The sequence below is a fragment of the Muntiacus reevesi genome, chromosome 3, assembly GCF_963930625.1.
Source record: "Muntiacus reevesi chromosome 3, mMunRee1.1, whole genome shotgun sequence".
NCBI lineage: Eukaryota > Metazoa > Chordata > Mammalia > Artiodactyla > Cervidae > Muntiacus > Muntiacus reevesi.
This window is the reverse complement of record NC_089251.1, coordinates 149,410,914-149,427,350: the sequence shown is the minus strand read 5'-3', so window position 1 is coordinate 149,427,350 and position 16,437 is coordinate 149,410,914. Positions and strand designations below refer to the sequence as shown.

General features: G+C 38.8%; 1 protein-coding gene across 1 annotated transcript in view; it reads right to left on the bottom strand.

Annotated features, from left to right (window-relative positions):
• BOLL (boule homolog, RNA binding protein) overlaps positions 1-15,521 on the bottom strand; it is a 58,898-nt gene extending 43,377 nt beyond the window's left edge. The window contains exons 1-6 of the mRNA XM_065927705.1: positions 15,501-15,521; positions 11,279-11,422; positions 8,290-8,381; positions 5,491-5,545; positions 3,992-4,067; positions 564-691 (exon numbers count right to left, since the gene is read on the bottom strand). Coding sequence (XP_065783777.1) covers positions 564-691; positions 3,992-4,067; positions 5,491-5,545; positions 8,290-8,381; positions 11,279-11,422; positions 15,501-15,521 — 516 coding nt within the window. The remainder of the gene's footprint in view (positions 1-563; positions 692-3,991; positions 4,068-5,490; positions 5,546-8,289; positions 8,382-11,278; positions 11,423-15,500) is intronic.
• Between the last annotated feature and the right edge of the window lie 916 nt (positions 15,522-16,437).

Below are 16,437 nucleotides of genomic sequence, written 5' to 3'. Positions count from 1 at the left end.
AAGGATGTGCGAGTTGGAGTATAAAGAAGGCTGAGCGCTTAAGAATTGCGGTGCTGGAGAAGACTCTTGAGAGTCCCTTGGACAAGAAGGAGATCAAACTAGTCAATCCTAAAGGAAATCAACCTTGAATATTCATTGGAAGGACTGATGCTGAAACTCCAACCCTCTAGCCACCTGACAAGGAAGAGCTGACTTACTGGAAAAGACCCTGGTGCTGGGAAAAATTGAGGGCAGGGAGAGAATGGGATAACAGAAAATGATATGGTTAAATGGCACTACAGATTCAATGGACATGAGTTTGAGCAAACTCTGGGAGACAGTGAAAGACAGGGACCTGCTGCAGCTCATGCAGTCGCAAAGAGTCAGACATGACTGAACAACAAAATCTTGCTAACTAAAGAACAGAGTACAGAAAAACACATCCTTAAATAGAAACTGATAAAAAAATGAGTGATAGTTACATGGATGTACATTATTATTTATATTTGTCTGTGGCTGAAATATTTCAGAAATAAAAATTTAACACCAACAGACGGAAACCCTTTTAAAATGAAATTACTTACAGGCCAAGGTGGTGGGACAGAAGTTACCTCCGGAGTATGAAAATAAGCAACACCATTATGATAAGTGTAAGGATATCCAGTTGAAGTTGTTAGATACATTGTTCCAGCTGCTGGCATTATACTGGAACCTAAAACAAAAAGGAAATAGTAATAATTGACATGTTCAGTTTACCATTTAAAAGTATAATTTCTGAACACTGAAAAATGTTTATCTTTACACAAATACAGCTATAGTAAAAACTGAGTATTAAAAATTCTTTAAACATTCCATATGTTAAAGTATCTTTGAAGCATTTATTTTCAAACTTACTACCCTTAGAGCTTTTGTTAGCTTATGGTAAATAAAAAAAAACAAGTTTAATAAGGAGTAACAAAAATTAATCAATTCTGGTTTTAAAGTAGTATAATGAAATAGAGAACTTTACAATTGAGATTATTATCAGCAAAGTCATTATTTTTACAAATATAAACTACATATAATTTAGAGTTACCTGAAGACTTCTGACACTGCAGCAAAGTCCCTAAGATCTCAGTAAGACCATCTATTTGTAAAAGCCCAAAGAAGATGGAGGCAGTGAAACTGGACAAAATACTTGTTCTACCTTAAAAATTCTTAGGATCTACTATCAGCAAGCACTCACTTATGCTATGATTGTATTTTACTCCCTAGTCTCGCTTTGCTGTTGTTGCAAACATGACCACAGACCTTCATGTTGCTAATTTTGGGTCCTCATCTCTTTTCCCAGGTCAAGTTATATATACTCCTCCCCACAAAATAAAAAAAGTCCTTTTTGTCAGGAGAAGACTTTAAAAAATTTTATATGTCAAGTCAGATTTAAGTCCTTGACTAACAGGTTACATAAATTACTGAGGTGGCAATCCTCCTTCCACTATACTAGTGTGTCTCAAAATTTAAAATTCATTATAACAAGCTAGACAGCTTGTTAAAATACAAACTCCAGGTCCCCATTTCAAGAGACTTTTGATTCAAGAGGCCTGGGATGGGGCCTGAGAAACTATTTTGACAGAGCCCAAGTTAGCTATTGGTGACTGCAAACCACACTGACAGCAGCACTAGCCTTCTACTCTAAGTAGCACTACTGTTCGGCTTTTACATTTTCATGACATTTCATCTCGTACTGTTATAGCATATTTTGGTGGTTCTTACTTTTTTCAGAATCTGATGAAAGCTAAAGACCCTTTTCACAAAAATATATATATTCAAACAAAATTTTGCATGCAATTTGGAAGGTCCATGGAATTCCCTCCAAATATCACCTTTTAGGTACCACAGGTGTTAAAGAAATTTTGAGTGATTATTATTACAACGCATTGAACTAGGCCTTAGTGATACAGCCAAAAAGAAACAAGAAAAAAATTGAGCATGCCATGGTCTCTATCTTCATAGAGGTTAGGTTCTGGTAAGGAAGACAGTCATTAGCTAATTACACAATTAATTATAATTTTGATAAATACAAAAGGCAGTATAGGTAGTACAGGTTACCATATTGGGTAGTACCGGGTAGTGGAGAAGGCAACGGCAACCCACTCCAGTACTCTTGCCTGGAAAATCCCATGGATGGAGGAGCCTGATAGGCTGCAGTCCATGGGGTCACGAAGAGTCGGACACGACTAAGCGACTTCACTTTCACTTTTCACTTTCATGCACTGGAGAAGGAAATAGCAACCCACTCCAGTGCTCTTGCCTAGAGAATCCCAGGGACGGTGGAGCCTGGTGGGCTGCCGACTATGGGGTCGTGCAGAGTTGGACACGACTGAAGTGACTTAGCAGCAGCAGCAGTATAGGGTACAATGCTAAACACTATATATTGTATATGTCTAGTATTTGTGAGGAAATTGATATTTGGGCTGAGTTTTAAAGAATGAATGGGATGGCAAAGATCACTGTAGGTGAAGAAAACAGTGTATCAGAAATATGGTTATGCTCTGAAATGAGGGATGTCTAAATGATTAAAGCATGGAAAATATAAGAACAGCTCAAAATAAGCAGAGAATAACATGATAAGATGTGCATGTTTGAAAGATCACTCTGGCTGCCTTGTGTGTGATGGGTGGTAAGGTACCGATAGCAAAACTGGATTCAGAAAGACCAGTTGGGAGGCTTTTCAAGTAATTACGGCAAGCAGAGTGGGTTTCTGGGACTAGAATGTTGGTAATAGAGATGGAAAATAGGTGACAGATTTGAAAAAAAAAAAGGTAATAATCCCTTGTACATACCTAGTTTCTAAAACAATGACTTCGCCTTTATAAGCTGCATTTTCTATTTACAAAATAGAACTAACAATACCTCACAGGTTGCTGTAAAGATTAAATGAAATAAATAAAAAAACCCATAATGTTGACCTTTATGCTAAACAGTTAAGTAACTATTTGTCTGTTTGAAAGCATTCAGGATAGTGCTGATTTATGTTCTGTTTTTAGCAACCTGTGGGTAATAATACTCCCAGTTGTTTTTACTGATGGATAATGGGTTAAGAATTGTTGTTGCATGCTATAGCTTAACTCTTACAACTAACAGGAGTAGTCTGAAAATATTCGGCATTCTGCCATATTTAGTGCATTTCATTTTGCAGTATCAACTTACTAAGGACACATCAGTTATCTTCTAAATTAACAAATACTAAGTCAAAATTAAACTTGATATCTGTTAACTTCTAAGTCAAAGCAGAACAGTCCAAATGAGCACAATCTATTAATTTGTTAACAGATGTATAATAACTATGTAATGTTTTGAATACCCAAGTAGACAGTGAGGACACTAGTTACAAATTTTATGCAAAGTTTCTCCTTCTAGCCAAAGACTCTGTTAGAGATTTTAATATTATAGGTTAAAAGGTAACCATAAAGATGTCTAATTTAATAAACGGGAAGAGTGGGAAAAAAAGAGTAAGAGTTGAAAGCATTCTGGAAATTTGAGGAAGGCACTTAGCCAATTCCTAAAGCTTTAGGGGTTGTTCGTTCTGATAATTATGAAACATATGGTTGGGTTACAATATATACCATACAAGCAGAGTTTCTGATATTTTACACTTTTACTTTCAGTAATTTTATTCTAATTTTAAATTACTCTATTAATTAGAAAAACTTCAAAATAGTAATTAATTGCTCCTAATTTCTTTCATAATTTTAAATTATATTTTAACCATATAATTTTTCCTTTAAAGATGTAACTATTTGGAATATAGTTAAACATTATTATTTATATACATTTTCCCTAGCCGCCTCCATCCCACAAGTTACTGTATTTAATTTGTGGCAAGAAATATTCATGTGACTACCAACTTTGCTAAAATAACTTTATTAAATCAAAGAAACCTGATACTTTAATGAAGTTCTATTAATAGTCTTATATTTTGAAAAAGAACTATGCAAAAATATTGAAAAATATATTAGTTCTCAATACATACGAGGGATCCCTACTTGTTGCTTTCTTATTGCCGGGCCAATGTTCAGTTTCTTATCCTTGTAATTAAGTTTTTCAGCCTAAAATAAGAAACAGTACATTACTTTATCATCACTCCTTGAAAACAGCAAGGCATAGTGGAAAGTGCAAAGCCTTTGGATTAAAATAGATTTGGGTGTGAATCCTGGTTCCAATGTTCTGACCCTAATTCCTCATTTGGCAATTTAATTTGAGTTGTGTTACACATGTGGTCCCAGCTGAGGTAACAGGGACATTTTGTTTTCTTTTTTTCAGCTTTTATACTGTAAACAAATGTCCTTTTCATGTTCTATTTACTATCATGTTTTTCACGTTTTTGTGCCTTATGTTAGTACTTTTGCTACTTAAGATGGCTCTCAAGTGTAGTGTTGAAGTGCTGGCTAGTGTTCCCAAGCACAAAAAGACTGTCATGTGTTTTAGCAGAGAAAATATGTGTTAGCTGGGTTAATTCACACGTGGGTTATAGTGTTGTTGATCATGAGTTCAATGTTAATGAATCAAAAATGTTACATGTAATCTTTAAACAGAAGCACACATAAAATAAAGTTATATATTGACTGGTTGATGAAAATATTGTAAACAGAAGCTTGTGAGAAACTAACCCTGTATTTTCTGGGTGCAGCACATATCAATATTTGCTAATTCAGTGTTTGTGATGATTTCATAGAACACATCCACTACAAATAATGACAGCTGAATGCATACAACTTAATAAAATACAATTAAAATGAAAATAAAATTTTTTCCTAAAAAATTAAATGTTACACTTGCCAAGCTTAAGAGTTATTATATACTGAACTGCAGGACTTAGATTTTTTTTCTATGAATGTTCTTAATTTACATAAAGTTTTTCATAGGAGGGAAATAATCTCAGATAATCTCATTTTAGGAATCTACATTCATAGTGTTCTTTAGGAATTCAAAGTGCTATTAACACATCAGAAAAGATACATCCCTAAATTCTCAGTTTAAGAAAATAAAGTGAAAAATTATATTACAATTTCACAGCCAAACTTATGCAATTATTTGGCATTTGTTTCTCTGTAGATAAAATTTCTCTTTAATTTTTAATTATTTTTTTGGAGACCAATGTTAATCTCAAGATACAAAGAAAATAAATTTGTTTTTTAGCAATCGATTATTGTACTGGAACCCTACTATTAAATTAATACCTTAAAGCAGGGGCCCCCAATTTCTGGGATCTAATGCCTGATGATCTGAGGTGGAGCTGATGTAATAATAATAAAGTGCACAATAAACATTAACATACTTGAATCATCCCAAAACCATCCTGCCCCAGGTCTGTGGAACAACTGTTGCCACCAAACTAGTCTCTGGTGCCAAAAAGGTTGGGGCCTATTGCTTTAAAGGATTAGTTTCAAAGAAGGAAGTTCCAAAAATGAAGTTAAATACATCAAAGAAAGAGGTTCTAAAAATGAAGTTAAATACACCAAAATATCTTACCTCTTGCAAAATTTTTTGTGCATCTTCTTGTGTTTCAAAAGTGACAAAGCCATACCTAAATAAATCCATTAATCATTATATTAGAACATTACATTGAAATTATACTAAGATTAAATATATATATTTTTAGAATGGGCCACGGTAGGAGTGAACATTTTTCTATGGTGTACCAGTATGCAAAACTTAGAGGAGAATCGCTCACAGCTTAACACTTATCCTCTTAAAGGGAGAGGCCTAAAAAATAAAAAACAACAACCCAGGGATCTTTAAACAGTTTCAGACCAGAGCTATATGTAAGACAGGAAAGCATGAGAGATTTCTATTCTGGTTTACAAATTAGCGTGCAATAAATTTCAGCCCAGAGCAGTAACCTCCTTTTAAAATATGTTTGGTTTAAACAGAAATCAAAGTAGAAAAAGAATCTTTAAAAAACTAAAAATTGAACATGATAAAATATTTTATCTTGGTAAATGAGTACACATATTATTTACTATTATTAGCATATATAAACTGAGAATGTAACTATTAGTATATTTCCCAAATAAAATAAATTAAAAATATGGTACAACCCAGGTTTTATATCTGCTTTTCATACATAATTGTTATCTTCAGAGTATAAATCATATGATCAAGATACAAATACACAGTATAAGTGAAGTAAAAGTTGCTCAGCTGTGTCCAACTCTTTGAGACACCCACAGACTTTACAGTCCATCGAATTCTCCAGGCCAGAATATTGGAGTGGGTAGCCATTCCCTTCTCCAGGGGATCTTCCCAATCCAGGAATCGAACCCAGGTCTCCCACAATGCAGGTGGATTCTTTACCAGCTGAGTCACCAGGGAAGCCCAAGAATGCTGAAGTGGGTAATCTATCCCTTCTCCAGGATATCATCCCCACCCAGGAATCAAACCAGATCTCCTGCACTGCAGGTGGATTCTTTAACAGCTGAATTACACAATATATGCCTTGTCCAAAAAGACAAAATAGGTATATAAAAAGGGATGAAAGAAATAAAATCATACCCCCTCAAATTTAATATGTTTAGATAACTTTAGGAAACTCTCTTGAGTAATGCTCAACTTTATTTTCCTCAAATTGTGTATGTGTTAAGTTCCTCAGTCGTGTCCGACTCTTTGTGACCCCACGGACTGTAGCCTGCCAGGCTCTTTTGTCCTTGGAATTCTCCAGGCAAGATTACTGGAGTGGGTAGCTGTTCCCTTCTCCAGGGGATCGTTTCAACCTAGGGATCAAACCCAGGTCTTATGAATTGCAAGCAGACTCTTTACTGTCTAAACCACCAGGGAAGTGCCAATTCATAATTACTAATAAGTAATTATGTATCAAGTAATTAATAAACATTTACTATTTTCTTCAATTCATAATTACTGTATTGTATATGAAATTTCCTTCTTCAACAAAGGAATTTCCTTTTTATTTGCTCAAGTATTAAACAAGGGCTGAAGAAATACTTTTACACTTTTTTTAGTAGAACACATATACCACCCAGTGGAAAAGGCATAAAATACAGTCTACACTGCTATGTGTGTTTTTCAATGATTTAAAAATGGATATTACAAATCCCAATAAGCCAAATAAAAGTGGTACAATTTCACTTCATCATATTATTGTTTGTCAGACTCAGAAGTCTCTTGTTTATATACAGGATTTATTTATATTATGTGTTTATATCTGTTAATAATCTCTGCAGGATCTCATCTCTTTTGAAGTGTCCACCTGTCATACTTACATGTAGTTTCCCACTAATATTTTATCCATCTTATTGGTCCCTCCTTTTATGCCTATGAATATGTATATATTGCCTCTTTTTCAAGAAAATAATCATTCATTGATTTCTTTAACTTTGCAATCAAACTTCTCAAGTGAGAACACTATGTAAACTACCTTTTTCTTCTCTGATATTTGGCTTTTGTATATACCAATTCACTAAAACAGCTCTAATGCCACCAGACAATACTAGCCAAATCCTAGTGCTTTATTCTTTAATTTTCATTCTCCTTGATTTGGCAATTAAAAATCACTCTAAGATTATATTCTTTAGATTAGTCCCCTGGCTAGGTCTCTAACACACAATCTACAGACATTCTTTTAAGTCAGCCTTTTCCAAATTAAGTTCTCTCTAGTCTAAAGCAGATATATAATTCCAAAAGTATCAGATTCCTTTAGCTTCTGGTTCCTTGGCTACTGGACATCAGCTACTCAACATTAAGTGCTTACTACCTAACAATGAATGGTCCCTCAGCCTTTGCAAGAATAACTTTACAACAAATTAAGGAATATTATACTGTCCCCTTTCCTCTAAAATACTCACACCCTACTCCCCCACACATGGAGATCAAAAGGTAGGAGAAAGAAGCCATGAAATTATCTTTTTAAAAATGGAACCAGGACTTCCCTGGTGGTCCAGTGGTAAAGAATCCTCCTGCCAATTCAGGGGACATGGGTTCCATCCCTGATCTCGGAAGATTCCACATGCGGTCAAGCAATTAAGCCCATGCACCACAACTACTGAAGCCTGTGCACCCTAGAGCCCCTGCCTGCTGCAACTAGAAAAAGCCCAGGCACAAAAATGAAGAACTGGTGCAGCCAAAAAAACCCAAAACACAACCAACGCCCCGCCCCCCCCACCCCCCGCAAACAACAACAACAAAACACAGCCAAACCCACTACAACCTTCTTCTTTTAAAAAAACAGGAACCAAAGTAAGGCAGAATACAAAACGGAGCAATCCAGTAAAAACACAATGGTTAATTCTGTGTACTACCTACAGTGATACTAACCCTTTGGAAACTCCAGCTCTGTCATTTACAATCTTCACTTCTTTTACAGACCCATACTGGGAAAAAAATTTTCTTAAATCATTTTCATTTGTCTAATGGTATAAAAAAAACACACAAAAAATACTTTAATTGATAAAAGATGAAATAACTCTTCTGCTTGTTTTGGAGACAGAAAAGGCAACACAAATAACAATATGGGTATAAGAATGCTTGTCATCATAAAAACAGTGCATGAAATCATTAAATTATTAAAATCAACATTAATACTTTGTTTTATGCAGAGTTGTTAATACTATGTTGTTAAATTATTACATAGCAATAAAATATTTTAAGCTGAGTTTTCTAAAACTACAAATAAAGCTTGTTCTCTAGTTATCTATTTTTTGATAAAACTGTACTGAAAGTGAAAGTGAAGTTGCTCAGTCGTGTCTGACTCTTTGCGACCCCATGGACAGTAGCCTACCAGGCTCCGTAATCCATGGGATTTTCCAGGCAAGAATACTGGAGTGGGTTGCCATTTCCTTCTCCAAAACTGTACTAGGCATGGCTATAACTATACTAAGGGCATATTATTATTGGTTCTTGTGATTCAGAGAGGCCTACAGTCATGGCAGTGGAACCAGGTTATGCTGACCTCCACCAGTCACTCTATTTTAATTTTAAAATTTATTATTAATTGAAGGATAATTGCTTTAAAGAATTTTGCTGTTTTCTGTCAAACAATCACTCTATTTTAATCAGCATAGTCATCAGGAAAGTTAAGGTCTTAGAAAGGAAATATATTTACAAAAGTACCTGAACTCAATTTGTGGTAACAACAGAGAGGCTACAAAACTTAAAGTTTTTAGACTTTTTATCTGTACTCAATATACATACGAACATTATCATGATACACAAAAAATACTGAGTCATAACTAGACTATCATGCATAAGATGTCTACAAAGATGGTTTGGCATATCTATTGGCAAAATAATCTCATAATAGACCCACATCACCTTTCCCTAGAGCATTCACTCTAAATTCATTGTAATTTCATTTTCTAGTTCAACCATGTTTGCCACCAAGAAAAATTTTAAATATTCATAGAAAAAATTTTTCTTTACATATGTATCTAAGAAAAGACATGCCTAATGGTAGAGCAATACCTCTTGAGTTCCACAGGTACTTCACTACTTAAGTAAAAAACTAAATTTTTAGTTGGTAACCTAAGGCTTGCTAAATTGGATGATGGCAAATACTGAGTTAATCTAGGTATAACAGTCTCATTTCAATAAACACAAAATGGAATCAACATCAAAGATTTCTATTAGAGACTTGAAAACAAATTAATTCAAACCATTCTCTGACAGAAGAATCACTAGCTCAACTTTGCATCTCCATCTCTGTTAAAAAGGAGACAGAAAGTCAAGATAATCAAATATTAAAAGGGATGGGTTCTAGGGGTCTAAAAAGAAGAATTTTATGAAGTTTGAGACTGCTTGCTACTGTGTTAAACTACTTCCTTGCTGGAAATTACCTATGGTTTTGGATAAGGTGTAACCGTAAGAGGGAGAACCTTACCAGCGAACTTAAAGCTAAGACTGTATTGTAACAGTGGCACCAGAGTTTATCCTGTGGCTGACTGGCTTCACTAAAAACCGGCACTAAACTAAGGCGAGCCACTGGATGGCACAGGGAACCCTACTCAGCGCTGTGGTGACCTGAGTGGGAAAGGAGCCTAACAGAGGGGATATGTGTGTACCTATAGCTGGGTCACTGCGCTGTATAGGGGAAACTCAAATAGCATTGGAAAGCAGCTATACGCCAACAAGATAAAAACCCTCCACTTAACCTAGCCATACACATTACTACACTTATTGATGATGTATTTAAAGATATACTAAGCTAATATAAATTCTGAATATTTAACTTGAATATTTATTGTCAGTTATTAATACTTTCCACAGAAACAGGAAATCTTTTTAAAAGTAAGCACTTCATAAGAAATTATTTTCCTTTAATTTATTATTAGTGACCCAATCACACACTTGCTTAAGACTCATAATTTTGATAAACACATTGTGACATTCATCTTGAGCAGGAAAGAAGCAATTCCATCCAAATTGTAAGACACTGATTATTGGAAAACAGTGAGTGATAAATACTATACCCTAATTCCACAAGGATTTTCTTTTTTAAGACAACTCTCCCTGAAATTTCCAATATGTAATATGGAAGCCTGGAAATCCTTCTATATATTCCCTTGGAAGAAAGAATGTTCCACCTAAATTATCGATGCCTGCTTTTCCTGTAGATGTTTACAACTGCCTCCCACATGGTGGGGCGGGGAAAGCAAAACATCTCACAAAACTATGCCTCTCTGAAAGAGTGAAACGACTGATTACATTATTTAAACATATTACTGTTAAGATGCTTTATTTTGACTAGGACACAGGCCTTTTTTGGTAATCAAATTGTAAATTCAGTGACAAGCAATTTGCAAAATAAAAGTCTAAGAGGTTACTCAGGAACTGAAGATAAAAGATGGGATAAAGAAACAGGACTTCAGAAAACTGTTGTGTTTTTGTTTTCTTTTTCCTTAATTGAGTCATCTTTTGAAAATTTTAATCACTCATTGTTTGGGCTATTGGATTACTATGTAAAAAAAGTATAATTAGTGTGATATGGTGAAACAAAGAACGTGGAGCTATTAGTCAGAAAACTAGGATTCCAAAAGAAAAAAAAAAGAAAACTAGGATTCTAGTTTTCACTCTGTCTCTAAGTAGTTAGGAGACTATAGATAATGTCAATGAGCCTCAATTTCCTTGTATGTGAAATTAGACAATTATATATACTCTACTATAATAAGACAATTTGAACCCTACTAATCATTATGAAAATATTAAATACATTGTTTTTACAGTTGCACAAATAAACCATTTCTGAGAAATATAATAAATACTTCTAATACAAAAAATAATTCACTATATTGCATGCATTATTAGGTACCTTAAAGTCAATTCCTCCTACAAAGATGCGATTAGGGATCACTGTTCCATATCTTGGGGCACTCGTTGGGTTATTCAAAGGCACAGGTGACACAGGATTAGGGGATGGAGATAATGAATCTGTTTGTGTCTGATTTGATGTTTGCTGTAAAATAAAATTCTTTTAAACTCTTGGTACTGGGTATAAGTTTTAACACAAGATAAAAGCATTTATCCTTCAAAAAGGTAAGTCACTGACAAAATGTAGTATTTTAGACTTTAATTTTATGCTACTATGAAGATTATAAAGCTAATAACTTTTGAAGGCAAGAAAAATACAAGAAATACAGAATCTACTTCTCTACAGAGATCTTAAATGTATAATATAAACATACATATATTAATTACTATTAAATGTACAATTTAAATATTTTAAGTATTAAGAAGGAATATTAAACTCAAATAGAAATTTAGGAAAGAGAAAAGTAGCCCTGGACAGTTAGGAGCTGGCCTGGTACAACAACTAAGCCCTGGTGTTGTAAGAGGTGTCCGGGACCTCACAGGTAGTCTGTGGTGTTCTCTTGTTAACACCAACATTGAGCAAGTCTCCTGTTACTGTGATGAAAGAAAGTGAAAGTCGCTCAGTCCTGTCTGACTCTCTGCGACCCCATGGACTACAGTCCATGGAATTTTCCAGGCCAGAACACTAGAGTGAGTAGCCTTTCCCTTCTCCAGGGGATCTTTCCAATCCAGGGATCGAACCCAGGTCTCCTGCATTACAAGTGGATTCTTTACCAGCTGAGCCACAAGGGAAGCCCAAGAATACTGGAGTGGGTAGCCTATCCCTTCTCCAGGGGATCTTCCCTACCCAGGAATGGAACCGGGGTCTCCAGCATTGCAGGCGGATTCTATACCAACTGAGCTATCAGGAAGCGTTATTGTGATGGGTGAAAATAAAAACAAGGTCACTCCATAATCATATCTACACATTGACAAAAACAAAACCATTTCCCAAACCACAAGAATGACCAAACATCCATTTATCCTGCCTGACAAGACTGACTGCTCCTTCTTTATCAATCACAGAACTTAGCTTCAATCTCTTTCTTGTCTTCCAAATAAGAACTAAGGTAGTACTAGTGGTAAAGAACCTGCCTGCCAATGCAGGAGACTTAAGAGATGCCAGTTCGATCCCTGGGTGGGAAAGATCCCCTGGAGAATGAAATGGCAACCCACTCCAGTATTCTTGCCAGGAGAAACCAATGGACAGAGAAGCCTGGCAGGCTATAGTTCAAAGGGTTGCAAAGAGCCAGACATGACTGAAGTGACGTAGCACTTAGCACAATCATAGAATTACTCCCACTTTCTGGCAACATGCATTTCAGAGTAAAACCTTCTTTAAACCCACTCTAAAAAGTGCTAACACAAGCCTAAATCCTATAAGTTCTAACATCCTCTAGTTGAGAGGCACCATGTTCTTCCTTGCTGTAACTCAGAAGAGCCAACGTTATTAAACTATATATAGGTGTATTTGTGGTGGTCTTTGGCTAAAGGGCATTGACAAGTAAATACATTCTGACATTTAAGTTCACTGCTTTTCAACTCTAAAGTCAAATTTTTAAATGCACTTGGCAATTTGAAAAGTGGCCTGATTTTGCAAAAATAAAATTTATACCTATATGTATAAAAATTTATAGGTACAGGTATAAGTTTTTATACTAAAGTTTTTAATATTAATTTTTACTTTATGCTAAAGAACTGAGCTCATATTCATATCTTCACAATTCTACGTCAGTGGCTTTAATTCAGATTTTAATAAATATATATTAACAAATAATGGAGAAGAAAATGGTAACCCATGCCAGTATTCTTGCCTGGAAAATACCATGGACAGGGGAGCTTGGTGGTCCACAGTCCAAGAGGTCGCAAACAGCTGGACATGACTTAGCGACTATAAAAACAACAACTAACATATAAGCCTTTGCACAATAGCAAGACAGTAGATAGACTCTTAAGGTACACTGGGGAAAAAACAAGACTTGGGAATAGACTTTTTAAAGAGAAACAAATGTAAGAACTTGCTATTTTCCTTGTAAGTACACTAAAGAGACTTCTGAGACACTAAAAGAGTGCTTCAAAAAGCTTGAAGTTCACGACTTAAATTCTCTGATAAACAAACTCATGAAAATGAATTTCCCACTTAGATACCAGAGTTGTTCTTTTTCACACTGCTCTGCTTTCACTTCATCGGCCAATAAACCATAATCCCTAAAAATTAATCTCTGCAAGATGTACAGAGAAACATCTAGGCCAGTGGTGACTACAGGGCTGTAGGCTGGAACTTATCGGGTCTATTCTCCATCCAGTCTTAAAAGGGAAAAACGCTCCCAAGTAAGGGAGTTCATAAAAACATCTCTTAAACCACAAAATCATCATATTTAATAATTGCTATATTGTAGCTGCCAGTTAAAGAAACTGGGAACCCAATCTTAACAGCACCCTCTCAGGGCATTTGAAAGTTAATTTATAACTTCTTTATTCAACAAATGAACTCTTTTGCTTTCAAATTTATTTAAATAAAACTCCATTGGTTTTTATTTTTATGAGAGAAAAATGACATGAGTGGAAGAGAACAAAGTGCTTTATTTCCAATCTTAAGAAATCCTCAACATGGAGGAAGGAAAAACATGAACTTCGTACATTCCATTCACATCACTTTTCAATTTTTAAGGTTCCTAGTCTATTGTGGGTTCCAACTGCTTTTTCTCCTTACCACTAATCACTTTCCAACACATTATGTAATTTATATTGCGTTTGTCATCTCTTTCCACTATATTGTAATGTTCAAGAAAAGGGCTTTGCCTGTTTTGTTCACCACAGTATCTAAGACCATATATAGCAGGTGTTCAATAAACATTTGTTGAATAAAGAATAAATAATTTCTTCCGGCTCACGATACACCAACTCTTAGGCTGTGGGCTGAAGAATACAACATGAATAAAACCCTAGAAAGCATTTTAATCTTGGCAGTAACAAGGCTCAGGTAGAGGCAATCTTTAAGTTCCTTAGAGACAGTTAGTGACTGAGTTAATTCAGAATGCCTCAAATTCCGCCGGCAATAATTTTGCAAATGTATGAAAAGCACCTAGCTAGGTGCTGTTTGGGGGCAAGCAGAAAGGGTCCTTAGCTTAGTACAACTTCTAGTACTAAAAAGTTTATTTAAAATTTCCTTCAAAGCAATGTGCCTCCACTGCCTCCTCCTCTTGAGAATTAACCTCGAAATTTATCATCTACTCTGCCAGTGAAGAGAAGAGGAAAAAGACGGGCTAACCGTCGCAGTCAAGGACTCGGCGCTCCTTCCCCTCCGAGGCCAGCAAGCTGAGGCGCCGGAGGAAATGGCCGCAGCGACAACTTCCTCAGGTTCTCTCAAGTCATCGTGAACTGGAGCACCGATTCGAGGATCCACCCCCTCCCCACCAAAGTGCGGGAGGGAAAAGAAGGCTAGCCAGCGAGAAATTTTGTCCCGCAAGCCCGCCAGAAGCAGTGGCGGGAATCCTCAACGGCAGACCCAGACGCCGGCCTCGTGCGTAGCAGGGCCCCGCGGGCATTGCGTGGCACTCGCTGATTGGCTGCCGGCGGGCACGGGGTGGGGCGCGACGGCACGTTGCCGCAGCCCCTCGGGCCTACTCGGTCTCCCACCCCTCCCCCGCCCAGACTGGCCTGGGCGCGAGTGCCCAGTTCCGACTTGTGCCCAGGTGCCCCTTATACCCCACACTCGTCCCCCACCCCCACCCCCGCCAGGTCGCTCAGCACGTCTGGTTTCCGCTGACCGGTCGGGAAGAGGAGGGGATGGCCGCCTGGCCAGTACCTCAAGTGGGCGGCTAGGCTGAGAATGGCTGGAGTGAGCGTCAAAGACGCAGCCGAACCTACTTTCAGGGGAAAGCTGGTTCTCTGGCCTGGACCCAGCCTGGTGCACAGGACCCGGTCACCCACGCTTCCCGGAACCTCCCCCGCCAGTCCAGGCCCGGCGTCGCACCTGCCCGACCCTACCACACAACCCGACGGGGCCTGCAGGCAGGCCGCTCTTCATGGCGGTCGATGGGCCGCCCTGTCCACGGTTCTTGCTGACAAAATAGCGAGCTCTGGACTCATCCTTCCAGCCCCCTCACAGACGGAGTCCACGTTGCTCCTTCTCCCCGCTATCCCGGGGACCCAGGACTCTGGGCCCTGACCGCCGTACTCACCGCCCCGGACTCGGTCTCCATCGTCCTCTCTGCTCTTCAAAAGCCAGGGGGAAAGGCAGAGAAACCTACAGTTCGAAAGCACCTTCGCACCCAGGAAGCAACACCACGCTTCCCGACGGAGACTTTCTCCCCCTGGCGGCGGCGGCGGCGGTGGCAGCTGCAAGGGCGCAGACTCGAACCCGGGGCCTGAGCCTGCCACCCGCGGGGGTAGGGAGGGGCAGACGACGTAGCCTCGGGCGGCGGGTGGCGGTGCGGGCGGGCGCCGCAAGCCCGGGAGGGGCGCGGGCGGGCAGGTTTCGGCGGTGGCCTGTGGTCGCCGAGCTGGGCCGTCTCAGGGGCAGAGCGTGCCGCAGGTCGGGGCGGGCGTGAGGTGTGCGGATCGAGGGCTCTGTTCTGAAGCCACTCTCGTCTGCTCTCGGACGGCTGGGGAAGAGATAGCGAGCGGCTGTGCAGAGCTCCATGCACCACACGCCCTTCCCTCTCCTCCCCTTTGGAGAAAAGTTGGCTTCTAGGACTGGTGGGTTTTCGAGAGGTGGTGGTGCGTTTAGAGGCTTTACTAAGGTGCAAGAAGCCGGTTGACGGGCGACTTCGTAAGGCTGGTGCGGGGAGAGGAGACCAGTTTGCAGAATTAAAGCCTGACCCCCGGGTCCTGACGTGCCAAACTCGGGGGCTCCGGAGAAGCCGCAGACGCCTCGGCGCACCTGTTGTCGCCGTCACTCATCCCCGGCGAGCGGGCGGGGCGGCGCGGGCCGCTTGGCTGGGAACCGCCGCGCCGCGCCGCCCCGTCCGAGCTCCGGCGTCCGCCTTAGGCCCGCGCTGAGCACAGCCGGGCCGCCGCACAGCCGGCCTGCGATGGAGCTACCTGCGCGCTCCAGAGGTGAGGACTGTGCCTCTTGGCTGGAGCGGCTCTATCTCCTTTGAAAGAAGTCTGCTTTGT